The sequence below is a fragment of the Malania oleifera genome, chromosome 8 (genome assembly GCF_029873635.1).
Source record: "Malania oleifera isolate guangnan ecotype guangnan chromosome 8, ASM2987363v1, whole genome shotgun sequence".
Taxonomy (NCBI): domain Eukaryota; kingdom Viridiplantae; phylum Streptophyta; class Magnoliopsida; order Santalales; family Ximeniaceae; genus Malania; species Malania oleifera.
Window position 1 is genome coordinate 76448338 of NC_080424.1, and position 14638 is coordinate 76462975.

At 35.4% G+C, this 14638-nt stretch overlaps 1 protein-coding gene across 1 annotated transcript; it reads right to left on the reverse strand.

Annotated features, from left to right (window-relative positions):
* Window positions 1-13057: 13057 nt before the first annotated feature.
* Window positions 13058-13741, reverse strand: LOC131162737 (B3 domain-containing protein At5g24050-like). Its single transcript, XM_058119343.1, has one exon. The coding sequence runs from the start codon at window positions 13739-13741 to the stop codon at window positions 13058-13060; it is 684 nt and encodes a 227-aa protein (XP_057975326.1).
* Between the last annotated feature and the right edge of the window lie 897 nt (window positions 13742-14638).

Here is a 14638-nt window from a genome sequence, read left to right on the forward strand (position 1 = left end):
AATGGAAAATAAGGGGTTCAAGAATCTCCTATGTTAAGATTAATACAAATAAAGAAGTTTTGCAAAGTTTGGAGATCATACGCCAAAACCCTCATTTTTACCAAAACTGTAAAATCGTAAAATCGGCATTTTTACCCAGTGACACTTTGCAAATAAATAGTCAATTCGTGCATATAAACATAAGTTAGGCTCTGAATTTTGGCGACGAACCGTAGAAGGGCCTTCGTGGACGAGAACCATGGCTTCGTCGACGAAGCCTGCTAAAATTTACCTTTTTATCATTTTTCTTATTTTACGGGTTCGGGTTTCTACATTTGGCATCCTAGAAGGGGGTCTCAGTTTCCTCTGAGATTGAAATTTCAATCTCCTGAAGCTTCTCAACTTCAGAAGAGAGAGAGAGAGAGAGAGAGAGAGAGAGAGAGAGAGAGAGAGAGAGAGAGAGAGAGAGAGATTATATTATTAAATTAATTTATTATATTACATTATATTATTTAATTAATAATTATTATTTAATTCATTTATTATATTATATTATATTATTTAATTAATAATTATTATTTAATTAATTTAATTAAAAATTATTTTTTATTTTTTATTTTTTTATTTTTTTATTTTTTTATTTTTTTATTTTTTTATTTTTTTATTTTTTTTGAATTCACTACATCCTCCTGTAGTAATTATTTTTTGGGCGTTACACCTTACTCGGTAAGCCCTTGGACAGACAGTTTTACTTTGCCATAAATATTCATGCATTTAAGTTCACACACTAGTATTCCCACACATTCACATCAATCATCCCACATAGTCTGCATACATATACACCGCAGTTCATCCACACAAGATACAATGCATATACTTCACACAATCCAATATTAATCATACCACAGAGATCCACGTAGACACATACATGACAACACATCCCCACTGGATATAGTACATTCCACTGATCTCAGTACGTGGCCCATATAGAACAATTGCATATCTCTTAGTACGTAGCTCACATAGCGCTACTGTGTACAACCAAGTACGTGGCCCACATAGGGCTACTACGTACTATCCAGTATGTGGCTCACATAGGGCTACTGTGTATTATCAAGTATGTGACCCACATAGGGCTACTACGTACTATCCAGTATGTGGCCCACATAGGGCTACTACGTACTACCCAATACGTGGCCCACATAAGGCTAGTGCATACTGTGATGACCCAAAAATATATACATGATTAAAGCACGATAATAATAAAATAATAAAAATGGTCATTGAATTAATATCAATACAGAAGTGTTTTTCTGTAGGATCCTTGATTCCATGTTTGATGCCTAATAAAGACCTTGTCTAAGCGAGTGCTTAGAGACCATTGCGGCTCAGTCACTCCCTGGAGGTCGGCCTGGTCAAAATGGAATTTCATAGGATAAACAGGATAGACACTGTTTGTATACGTAAATAAGTATATATATATATATATAAAATAGTATTTTGACAGACATAATTTGTAGAAATACATAATAAGACAATAATAATATAGGTATCATATGTGGGGCCCACAAGACTATGTGGGGTCCACATGAGCCCCGGAGCCACAAGACATTGTTTATGTAATAAGTACATGAAATAATGTTTTGACTGATATAATTTGTAGAAATATATGATAAAATAATAATAATATAGGTATCCTATGCGGGGCCCACAAGACTGTGTGGGGCCCACATGAGTCTCGAAGCCATATGGAGGTTTACATGAGTCTCAAAGTTATATAGAATGCATAAAATCGTATAAGAGTTATTCGAATTACGTAGGATCCATTCGGGTCTCGAAGTTGTGTGGGGCCCACAAGATCATGTGGGTCCCACATGAGTTTTCAAAATTTAAATTTAATTCTTGTTCAAAAATAAATAATAAAATAACTAAATACTAAAAATAGTTTAAAAGTAATAACAATGATAATAATAATGATAATAATGATTAAGAAAAATAATAAAATAATAAAATAATTAATTAACTAATTGATTAATTAATTAGGTAAGTAGTTAATTAAAAATTTATTTAATGGGAATGGTGGCAAGCACTCCCACATGGCCTCCATCCCCATCCCATACTCAACCCATACCTTACCCATCCCTTGCCTATTCTTTAATTTTTTTAAAAAAAATTATAATTTCACCAATCTCCCCACACTTTTATAAATTCCATTTCTTCCCCAAAATTTTCCTATAAATAGGGAGTTCTCAACCTTCATTTTTCACAACAATTTTCCAAGGAAGAGAATGATTAGTGAGTGAAAGAATTTGTGGTGGAGAAAGAATTTTTGAATAAGTTCTCACTCACCCACTCTTTCCGATCTCATTTCTTAAAGATAGTTATTGTGTTCGTAGCACGCGGTAAAAGAAGAAGGTAAGTAAATTTTGATTATGTTAGTTTTTTTTTATTTAAAATTTATACCCGAGTTTATTTTATAAGTAATTTTCAATTATATTAATTAGTTCCACAAAATTTTCATGAGTTTATTTTTACGCATATTTAATTATACCAGTTCTATCTTTAATATACTTGCATCTATTTTTGGGTTAAGAAATGTTCTAATCCTCTCGGGTAAAGTTTCAGCATTTCTTTCTATTCAAAAATAAAATTATATATATTTTTAACACAAAAATTATGTGGCATGAGTTTATTTTTACGTTGCATTTTTTTATGAAAATATGAGTAAAGATGAGATTTTTATGATATTATTTTAAATTGCATAAATTATAATAAGATGATTTTAAAACCCCTTATGGCAACGCAAGTTCAAAGTTACAGATGCTCGGTACCGCAGCTTAAAGTTTATACGGATCAAAGTGCACCCACACTGTTTACAGAGTGGTTATTTATGTTAGTGGATTTCTCCTGAGTGCACACCTGGTTCCGGACCAGGACTTAATAAGGAAAATTTCACTTAAAGTTTACGTACGTTGATTTAGTTTGGTCGGCCAGCCAGCTAAGTCCAGTCTTCGGACCGCACAACCCAGTCATGGGGATAAACATGACTTACGGAAAATGGGCCTAAGGGTGGTTTTTATAATATATGTTTATACAAAGTTAATTACGTGTACAAAGTTACTGATGATTTGAAGGAAAAGTGTAAGTTTACATGAAAAGGATCATTCTAGTACTTAAATGACGATCTAAAGAAAACGTATAAGGAAAAGTATATGTATATTTATCATTAAATATTTATACAGTTTTAAAGTTAAGAATTTAATTTAGCAGTTATAGTATATGATTATAAAAATTTACTGTTGAAATTGATGACAAAAGTTTTATGCAGAAATTTTTAAATTTATATTTATTCTAAAAGCAGTCTTGAAGTTATAGTATTAAATATTGTTTTACAAAATTCTTTAAAAGCTCATTTTGGCCACACACTAATAATAATCTTATTTACTTACTGAGCGTCGTCTCACCCCAATCATATTTTATTTCAGATAACTCTGAAGGACATGTCGGAAATCAAGCTTAGCAAGCATGCGGGTGGGGATTAGAAAAATAAAGATTGATTAGAAATATTAGTATGGTTTTAGATATTTATGTTTGTGTAATTTTTCTTCTTTTGAAATAAATGATTGTAATATAGATGATTAGCGCTCTGGTTTAATAAAAATTGAGTTTATTTTGCTTCCGCTGTAAATTAGTAGTAAAAAGTTAATATCCCAGCCCCATCGGGGTCAGGGTGTTACACATACTATCCAGTATATGGCCCACATAGGGCTACTGTGCACTACCCAGTACGTGGCCCATATAGGGCTACTGCATACTATCCAGTACGTGGCCCACATAGGGGAGCTGCGTACTTCATTGTACGTGGCCCACGTAGGGCAGCTACGTATTTCACTGTACATTTATGTTCGCAACAAACAGTATTCACCCAAATAGGCAATATTTACAATCGAACAATATTCTCCACTAAACAGTGTTCATAGCTAAGCAGTATTCACGACCAAACAGTTTCCATAAGCAAACAGTATTCTCAACTGAACAGTACTCACAAGCAAACAGTATTCACAACCAGTTAATTATAAAGGTTATTCTTATGCCACACGGTTTTTCCCAAATATAAATTATATTCAAAATCATTATTTTTCAAATGCGTGAACTGTTCAAAAAATCATACTATAATTATATGGCTTATATACTCGAAATTAACAGGTTCAAATTTAATAAAAAGCCTGGTATAATTCTATTCCCCTTACCTTTTTCCTGAAATGACCTGAAATGAACAGAAAAATCGAAACCCTAGCTTTTCGAACTACCGTCGAAACTGATCCGACAACCCGTGAGATGAGAGAGATGATCTGAATTCTCTCTCTCTCTCTCTCACACACACACACACACATCCCTCGGGTGAGTGTAGAAGTGAGAGAAAATCACATGAGGGATGTGTGTGTGTGTGTGTGTGTGTGAGAGAGAGAGAGAGAGAAATTAGGAGTTGAAAGAGAGAGGAAATGATTTTTCCTAAAAAAAATGACCTAAGATATATTTATAGGCAAGTTGTCACCATAGAAAACCGTCAGCGATTTTTCTAGCCACCCTAAAACTGTCGATGAAAAACCCGAGTTAGAGAATCCTAAGAGCCTTTCTAGAGGAAATCGTCCCCAAACCGTCGACGATTTTGTCCTATCCTTCACCATTTTTCTTTGTTTTTTCTCTCCTTTATTTTTTACCTTTTCTTTTATTTATTTTTATTTTATTTTCTAGATTCGGGTTACTATATTCTCACCTCCTTATAAAATTGCGTCCTCGAAATTTGCTAACCAATCATTTTTCACGAATTTAGAAGTTAACTAACCACATTTCGCACATTTTAATCTATTTTAGCATATGAACAGGTGGATCATCCAGAATCAACTGAAACTTATTATTTATCTCAAACATAAACACGTTACCTGTGCCTCTAACAGTGTCTGTCTCAACTGGGGCAAGTGTGTAGACACGCGTTGGTCCGCCGCGTGGCACCAAATTGTTCCCTCGATTCTGATCTGGAGTGAGTGCATTGCTTGGCAGTCTCTGGTTTTGACCCAGTGGATCATGATAATCTCGAGCTATGTGGCCATACTTGCCACACCGGTAACACATAGGACCCCTACCCTGGCATTCTCCCCAATGCCTTTGATTACACCTCGCACACTAAGAGGGTGTTAAGTTACCCCGATGGCCTTGATCACCCCTAAATGGCCTTTGATCCCCAGTATCTCTATCTCCACTCCATGGACCCTGTCTGACATAAGCATGGGAGCTGGGAGAGATGGGTCTCTTCCTCTGATCTAACATCCCTACACCTCCTTGTAGGCTCGACTCTGCAACAGTGGCTTTATCCACCAATTCTAAAAAGTCCTATATCTGTAAACATATCACATGCTCATGGATTCTTTATTTCAAGCCCCTCTCAAACCTCCTCACCTTCCGATATTCATATAGGACCATAAAAGGAGCAAAGCGAAAAAGCTCCACAAACCTAGTAGCATATTGTTGCACAATGAGATGCCCCTGAGTCAAGTTAAAGAATTCCTACGCCTTCACATTCCTGGTGGTGGCGGGAAAATACCGGTCATAGAAGACCTCCTTGAAACGCTTCCATGTCATAATAGTAGGTACCACCTGCTGATCTTCCAACGGATTCACTGCTAGCCACCATCGCTCGACCTCTCCTATCAGTTTGAAAGTGGCGAAGATAACCTTTTGTTTCTCAGTGCAATCCAGCACTTTCAGTATCTTCTCCATCTTACACACCCAATTCTCAACTATGATTGAGTCAGCACCTCCCGCAAAAGAAGAGGGTTTCAAGAGAGTGAATTGATCAATCAAACAGCCCTGGTTCATAGGTGGGTAGCTTGATCCCTCGAGGTCCCGCCTCATCTCTTCCCTGCCTTGCCGAGCTATACCTTATAGCAGTATGGAGATTTCAATCTCATCTCCTCTAGAAGCCCCAAATTCATTCTCCCCTCTAGTATCCACGCCTTTACCTCTAGGACCCATCCTGAAGATAGGACAGAGGCAAGTTTAAAATCTCCACATCTTAACATAACTGACACAGTTATAAAAAAGGAAACCAGATTAATATTCAAATCCTTAATTAAATATCCAACACCCAATTAACCATAATCATCAAATTACAATACTTAAATTATCAAAATTCCCTTTCAGAGGTTTATCCTTATAAAGCAACCATCCTTACCTTTAGGTTCTACTTCCAAGTTCATGTCTCTCTGCTTGGAAACATCACCGTCGATGGATTTACCGTAGTTTTCTGAAACCATCGACTGATTCAAAAAATCACAGAAGTCTGTTAAGGGATTTCTGCCTCCAAGCTATGAAACAAAACTCAAATTTCTTATTAATACTAAAATTGGAATAGTTTCCCAAGAGAGGGGGTGAATTGGGCTTTAAAAATTTTATTCCCCTTAGTCTTAGTTCTTTTGAATTATAACAGTAATCAAAATTTAAACATAATCACAAAATTTATCTAAAGTAATCACAATCAAAACAATAAGATCAATCACTCAATCTTTATAATAATAGCCCTGTATTGATATGAAAATTTGTTGAACTTGTTATAAGCCTTGTATCGCAATTATTCTTCTTCCTAATGTTCAGCTTTTAAATAAACTTTTAGATTAACAAGTCAAAGATGATCAACCAATGTAGTCAATTTCGGTTTCCGAAATCAATGCCGATCAACCCAAAACAAATTACCTTCCGGTCTATTTAACAACCAAACATTCAGAATTGAATTTTATGGCAACCACACAGATTATATCTTTTTCTAAAAAATAAAGAGTAGGGAAGAGAAAGAAAAACACAGGGTTTTTACGAGGTTCGGCTTCAACACAGCCTTTGTCATCGCCCTTGGCAAAACCACCAAAGGGATTCACTATCACTGCTCCTTTACCAGGTGGAACAATACCAATTACAACACTCCTTGGGTAAGGCTAGAGCCCGCCTTCTTCAAACAATATCCCCTTGTTTGGTCCAACGATTCAGCACTTGAACCATTAATCAATCCTGTTACAAAGATATAAAACAAGACATACAAGAATTTGCTCCTCAAAGAGCTGATTAGTACAAATTGAAAGACTATGTACTTTAGTAAATTCAGAACATGAATTTCAGAATGAAGCTCTTAAAAATTTATCATCGTAAGTATCTTTCAATGGATGAAAGAATCAACAATTGATGCTCAACCACAGTAAGAAACTCAGCAAAACTTTTAGATATTTTTGTGAGTGATGAGAGCAATAGCACACTTTTAGAATTTCAGTAGGCTTTGAGAGAGTATGAGAGCTGAATTGATTTATTAGTGTGTAAAACAATTATCATTGAGGGTATTTATAGAGGTAGAAAGACTTCTTACTTGTTCCCCAAGTTTACTTGGAGTAGGTTCCAAGTTTTAAATTTATTTAAGCTTCAAATAATTTGAATTTCAAAAAATATGTCCGTTGGAAATTTGAAAACTGCCGCGAGCCAGACGACTGTGAAGTCCTGGTAGTCGTCTGTCCATATATTATAACTATAAAATTTATTGGCAGAGAGGTGGCAGTCGTCTATCCCCAGATTGGCAGTCGTCTGTCACCAGGATAATTTAATTTTAAAACAACTCAGTAGGGTGGCAGTCATCTGTCCATATGGTGACAGTCGTCTGTCCATAAACAAATCAGTTTTTCAATATACACAGAAGATTGACAGTCGTCTGGCAGAACACTCACAGACGGCTCACTGGTCACTGGCAATCGTCTGTCCATTACTTGACAGTCGTCTGTCAATCTTCTAACTTGTATTAAAAATACTTCAAAAATATGTCAGCCGTCTGTCACTAGACATACAGTCGTCTATCAGCTGGTTGTTTGACATTTTTGATTTCTCTCTTTTGTTTAATTGACCTTGGAATTTTAATTTGTTTTAACTTTTTAAAAACATGTTCCAAGATTTTTAAGACTAAGATTTCTAAGTGTCTTTGCCTAATGAGCTTCAAAATGAAAAATTCATATTTGAATACACTTAGAAGTACTTACAAACTTTGTCCTAAGATGGTTTGACACTTTCTTTGCTTCGAGTCCTTTCAATGCTGCTCTTCGATCTTTCAAACTTCTATGAGCTTTCATTATGGATCTTTGGTATTCACATGTGACTTTCCTTGTTCCTTGATCCTTGTAAGCTTTTATGTCAGCGTATATGTAATTTGAGCAAATCATCTTTGCCTGAAATATTATCACTTCAAAATTCATTAAATAACTTTACTTTGTTATCATCAAAACCAAGAGTTAGTAAGCATAACTAGGCCAACAAATACCTTAATATATCCATTTCTACCCTCATCTTAACTCGAACCTATACTCTGGTATTAATCCATCCCAAAGTCTGCATAATCTATAACCTAAAGCTTTGATACCACTTTGTCACGCCTCGAACCCGCTAGGTGGGGCCCGGGGTGTGATGAGAGCATTCACCATTTTAATACTATTCACGCAACAGAAAATAATAAACAACCTCAAATAAAATACCAGAGTTCTATACTATTCAACCCAAAATGTATATCCATCTGTCCATTCACTTCATCTTACATAACTAGAAATTTAAAACATAAACTATGCATATGTTTGTTCTTACAACCACCCAAAATTTTCAAAATTCTCAACCCTGCCCCGGAGCTTTTTAAGCTCGATCACCTGAAGGAACTGAAAAGTTTAATAAATCGCTAGGGTAAGACACTTCTTAGTAAGGAAAGAATAAACTATAACAGTGTGAGGCAAATGAGTTTCAATATATATATATAATATAGTCATTTCTTAATCCACCACAATAGAGAATACACATGCATATCCACGCACACATACATAAATATTTACCAGTTAAAGTTCCCAAGGATAGGGAAGATTACATGCCCATACATGTACCTTCCCTCTGCTCTAATATCGTTTGTAACCATACCCTTTAATCTGGATGTGGCTACAACTGATACTAATCAGGGCACTCACCTTATTCAGTAAGCTCTCAGGCAAAAAGTTTTACTCTGCTATAAATATTCATGCATTTAAGTTCACATACCAGTATTCACACACATTCACATCAATCATCCCACATAGTCTACATACATAAACACCACAGTTCATCCACACATGACGCAATACATATACTTCACACAATCTAATATTAACCATACCATAGAGATCCACGTATACACATACATCACAACACATCCCCGTTGGATACAATACATTCCATTTATCTCAGTACGTTGCTCATACAGGGCAACTACATATCTCTTAGTACGTGGCCCACATAAGGTTACTGCGTTCAAACCAATACGTGGCCCATATAGGGCTACTGCGTACTATCCAGTATGGGCAACTGCGTACTATCCAGTATATGGCCCACATAGGGCTACTGCATACTACCTAGTACGTGACCTACGTAGTGCAGCTGCGTACTTCATTGTACGTGGCCCACGTAGGGTAGCTACGTATATCACTAAACGTTTATGTTCGCAACAAATAGTATTCGCCCAAATAAGCAGTATTTACAATCAAACAGTATTCACTACCAAACATTGTTCATAGCCAAGTAGTATTCACAACCAAATAGTTTTCATAAGTAGATAGTATTCTCAACTGAACAATACTCACAAGTAAACTATATTCACAACCAGTTAATTATAAATGTTATTCTCATGCCACACGATTTTTCCCAAATATAAATTATATTCAAAATCATCATTTTTCAAATGCCTAAACCGTTCAGAAAATCATACTATAATTATACGACTCATATACTGGAAATTAACCGATTCAAATTTAATAAAAAGTTTGGTATAATTTTATTCCCCTTACCTTTTTCCCCGAAAACGACCTGAAACGAATGGAAAAATTGAAACCTTAGCTTTTTGAACCACCGCCGAAATAGATCCAGCAACCCATGAGATGAGAAAGATGATCTAGAGAACAAGAGTAGCTTCGGGTGAGCGTAGAAGTGATAGAAAATCACACAAGGGATGAGAGAGAGAGAAATTCAGAGCTGAAAGAGATAGGAAACGATTTTTCATAAAATAAAAAAAAATGACCTAAGATATATCTATAAGCAAGCTATCTCCGTAGAAAGTCGTCGATAGTTTTTCTGGCCACCTGGAAACTGTCAACAGAAAACCTGAGCTAGAGAATCCCAAGAGCCTTTTTGGAGGAAATCGTCAACGGTTTTGTCATGACCTTCACTGTTTTTTTCTTATTTTTTCTCTCCTTTATTTATTTTCTCTTTCTTTTATTTATTTTTATATTATTTTATGGATTCGGGTTACTATAGTTATTCTTATGTCACACGGTTTTTCCCCAAATATGATTTATAATCAAATATCATTATTTTCAATTGCCTAAACCGTTTAGAAAATCATAGTATAAATATACAGCTTATATACTCAAAATTTTCTAATTTAAACTTAATAAAAAACTGGTATAATTTATTCCTCTTACCTGGTTCCTTGAAGTTTGGCCTAAAATGAACAGAAAAACGAAACCTTGTATTCCAAAATCCTAAATCAATTCGACCCCAGAATGCCTAATATCCTAACATTTCCAAGTCCACACAGTTAAATAACTAATTAATCTAAAAATAACTCCCTTACCCTAGTTTTGGGGTGGTGGCCAAGAACTCCAAATCATGAATCCGCTCCGATTAACTTGGAGAGAATCGCCCCTAAAACTTCATGGTGGTTTCCGATCTTCGAATCGAGCTGAATCCGGGCCAGAATCGAAGAGAGAAGGCATAGGGGTTGTAGCCCTAGAGAGAGAGAGAGTGAAGAGAGGAATTTTTTTTTCATGGATAAAATAACCCATGGCCTATTTATAGGCTGGCACGCGTCAACGAGTCAAAGAAGGACACTCGTCGATGAGAACAACGTGTTCATCATCGATTCTATTAAAACTTGAAATTCGCTGGCTTTTAGGATCTCCTCATCGACGAGCACAGGGCACTCATCGACGAGTCCCTGCTGTATTGCCCTTTAAATTTTTTTCTTCTTCTTTATTTATTTTTCCTTTTATTTTCTAGGTTCGGGTTACTACATCTCGAGTCTTCGACTGGTGCAAAAATGAGATTTCAAGAGTATGCCAAGCCTTGTGAGAATGACATAAACCTAGTACCTCACTCATAGACTCCTATGTAAGAGAAGACTAGCGTAACTAAGTAACGTCTGATCGATATGCAACCAAGAAGTGTACCCCGAATTTGGCTTTGTGGTTCCATCAAAGGCAGGAATCGTGGTCGGGGGAGCCATGATGGTACCATCCAAATAACCAAAAAGTTCTTGGCTGGCTAACGGAGGAACAAAATGATTTTTATAAAATAGATCATTGGAGGAAATTAGTTTAATGGTGTGCATATGCACCATGGTGTTGAGTGGAAGAGTAGGTAAGGAAGAAGCCAAATCAGCCATGGTAGAATTAAAGAAAAAACCGCGCTCTGATACAATAAAGATTTTTAACAAACAAAGAGTAATGGTTGAAATCCCCCTTAAACATATGGAGGAGATAACGTCTTTGTATATATAGAATAATTACACTTATGTGTTCCTATAAAATAGGAAAGAATCAAAATACAAATATTCAAAATATATTTACATATATCTACAATTATATCAATCATATATTGTGGAACCGAAATTGATTTAGCAAATATCATGGAGAATCTTCGATTCTCCCTTATTATATATACAGTAAACTTGTCACTTTACCTAAAGCTAAAATTGTAAATTTATAGGGTATTAATGAGTATCATGCCTCAACACTCCCCGCCACAAGCAGCCTGATTGCATGTGGAGAGATAAGGAAATGATAAACACTATCCATTACGGGGAATTAGCTAATTTTAACAATCAAACAACAAACATTGGTAACAAGATTAGAATCCACTATCTTCTAGTGACCATTTAAAAAAAAAAAAAAAAAAAAGGGGGGGGGGGGGGGGACACCACCAAAATTTATTAGAAAACCCCTCACTTATGGAGGAGGATACCGTGGTTCCAATTTTGAGAATCTTCTAGTGACTATGACTCTGATACCATATGAAATTATCACTTAACTAAAAGTTTAACTTTTAGGTGAGGTCACGACTGTATATCATGCCTTAGCAGAACCCTATGCACTGAGTGTTGCGTCTAAGCATATGTTGTTACTACTAAATCCAATCGAAGCCAAGTTCCATTTGATGAAACATAGGACCAAGGATCTTCCATTGCATTGACAGCATAATTCAAATATTAGTCTCCATAAATCTTCCACAAGCACATACATATGTTGCCAAGAACATGATATGTATGCATTTGATTTTGCGATTTAAGTAAATACATCACAATAAGAATATCTTTCAGTAGCACTTCATTAGTTGTGCATAATTAAAGGGATCCAAACTTAATTATCCATCTCCACCTTACTGCAAAGCCAATCCAGTTTTATTTTCATGCAAAGCGTCCAGTTTGATTTTCAATGCCAACATCTTCGATCAAATGTAAAGCAAGAAAAAAACACAAATCTTATTTTTGTTATGCCCAACCAAGTAGGAGTGTTTTAATAGACAACTCATGAAATAAAATCCGAAAATGATGTGGAAAAAAATTTACATCAAAAGAAAATATTTTGATACCATTGTTAGAAGTGGGGGAGTTAAATACATGTGATGAATACCAACTTAACCCAAAACTAAAATCCCTTGAGTCTTGAGTTTAGTCATGTATATAAGCATACCTCTTCCACTTCATTTTTTCAAAATTCTCAACACTATTACATATGACAAAGTTGAAAAGATCTAATATTATCAATTTGAAGAACCCTAAAAATTTAATATACCCAGTAACATAATAATATGTAAACCGTCTATTTTATATTTGTACTTCATAGAAACAATTATCATGGCAAGTTAAATTGCTACTTGATTACAATTAACGAGGAGTTAGGACTAGCAGTGCTACTGAATCTCAAAATAGAACACGCAAAATGTTGCATCTTAATTTCTTGACACTATTTTCAGCCATCTCCATGAATCAAAACCTAAACAAAGCAAAGCAGAGTTGCCGATTGCGGCGAAAAGACCAAAGCTGAATTTCGTCATCTCTCCTAAGCATGTGATCCGTGACAACCTTATTCCAGGCGGAGACCAGCACGTAGGAGGAGCTTGTCTTCCCATTCCCCTTCTTCATATCCCACCTCTTCAAATTCACAGACACAAACTCACCCAGCACCGGGTGAACAATCATCGGCACCTCCATCCCCTTCAATTTCTTCCCGTCGTGGGAGCGTTCGAAGAGACTCTGCTTCTCTTGTGCCGTCAGGAACTCCGCCCTCGCCTGCCGGAAGGGTATGGAGAGGCGGTTGTGATTGGGATTAACGTCCGTCTCGGAAAGCCTCTTCCGAATGACCAGAACCATGTCGGTGCCGCTGATTCTTGATATGTAATATCTCAAATAATACGGCATCCCAATCTCATTTGAATGCACAGATGAAGGGTTAATTTGACGCAGGGCAGTCGGGTTGCTGGGTTCACCCTGTTCTTGATGCCGCCTCTGTTTCTTTTTCGAGCCCTGCTCTGTTTCGAGTCTGCAACTGCTCTGCGTCTGGTGGGATGAGGAAGCAATACTGGAATCACTGACACAGCAAGGAAAGGGAGCAGGTCCCTTGAGGGACTTCTCGTGGACGACGGACGCGAGTCTGTGCACCACTAGAAGCATCTCAAAAGGGTTCGTCAGAATATCGAAGCCGACAAAGTCTTCAGCACTGAGAAGCCTTAATTCCTTCTTCTCCGTTGCTCTGCTTCTTCTTGTGTTACTTTCACTTTGAATTTATTCGAAAAGCTGAGTTTATAGTCGGTCAGTTTCTACATCCGGCCGGGAGCGCCCGAAGAGAGAATTTACTAGCCGTTATGCATTTTACCCTTGAAGCCGGTGTAGTAAACTCGGAGGTGCCCGGAGAGAGTATATATATATAAATATAAATGAAATGCTAATTAAAGATTTTAATCATAAATTTTTGGATAAAATTTAGTTAATTATTGATTAGTAAATAATTAAAATTTAATTATAAAATATTAAAATTTAAATTTAAATATTATTTAAAGTTTAAATTTATTTAGAAATATTAAAAATGTTTATTACAAAGATTAACTAGAAAATTTTAATTAATTTTAAATTATACAATATTTAAATTTTCTATTAAAAGTGTTATTATTTATGTTAATTAACATTTTATTTGACATTTTTAATTTATTAAATAAAAAGAACATTATTATTGTTTTATAGAAATTTAATATTATAGCTCACATTTAGAGCCTATATTGTCTCAATTATTTCAAATAATCGATTATTAAGTGTTAAATGTCTTAAATTTATAATTATTGAAGATTTTAATAATGAAATATTGCAATGTTAATACTGTAATGAAAATAATGAAATGAGAATATGAGAATGCAAGTATTGTAATGTGAATACTACAAGACATATATTGAAATGTGAATATGAGGAATATGAATATGAGAAATGTGAATATGAGAAATGTGAATATTGCAATGTTAATTCTGCAATATGAATATTGAATTGTGAGAATTGAAATGTGAAGTTCTAAAATATGAA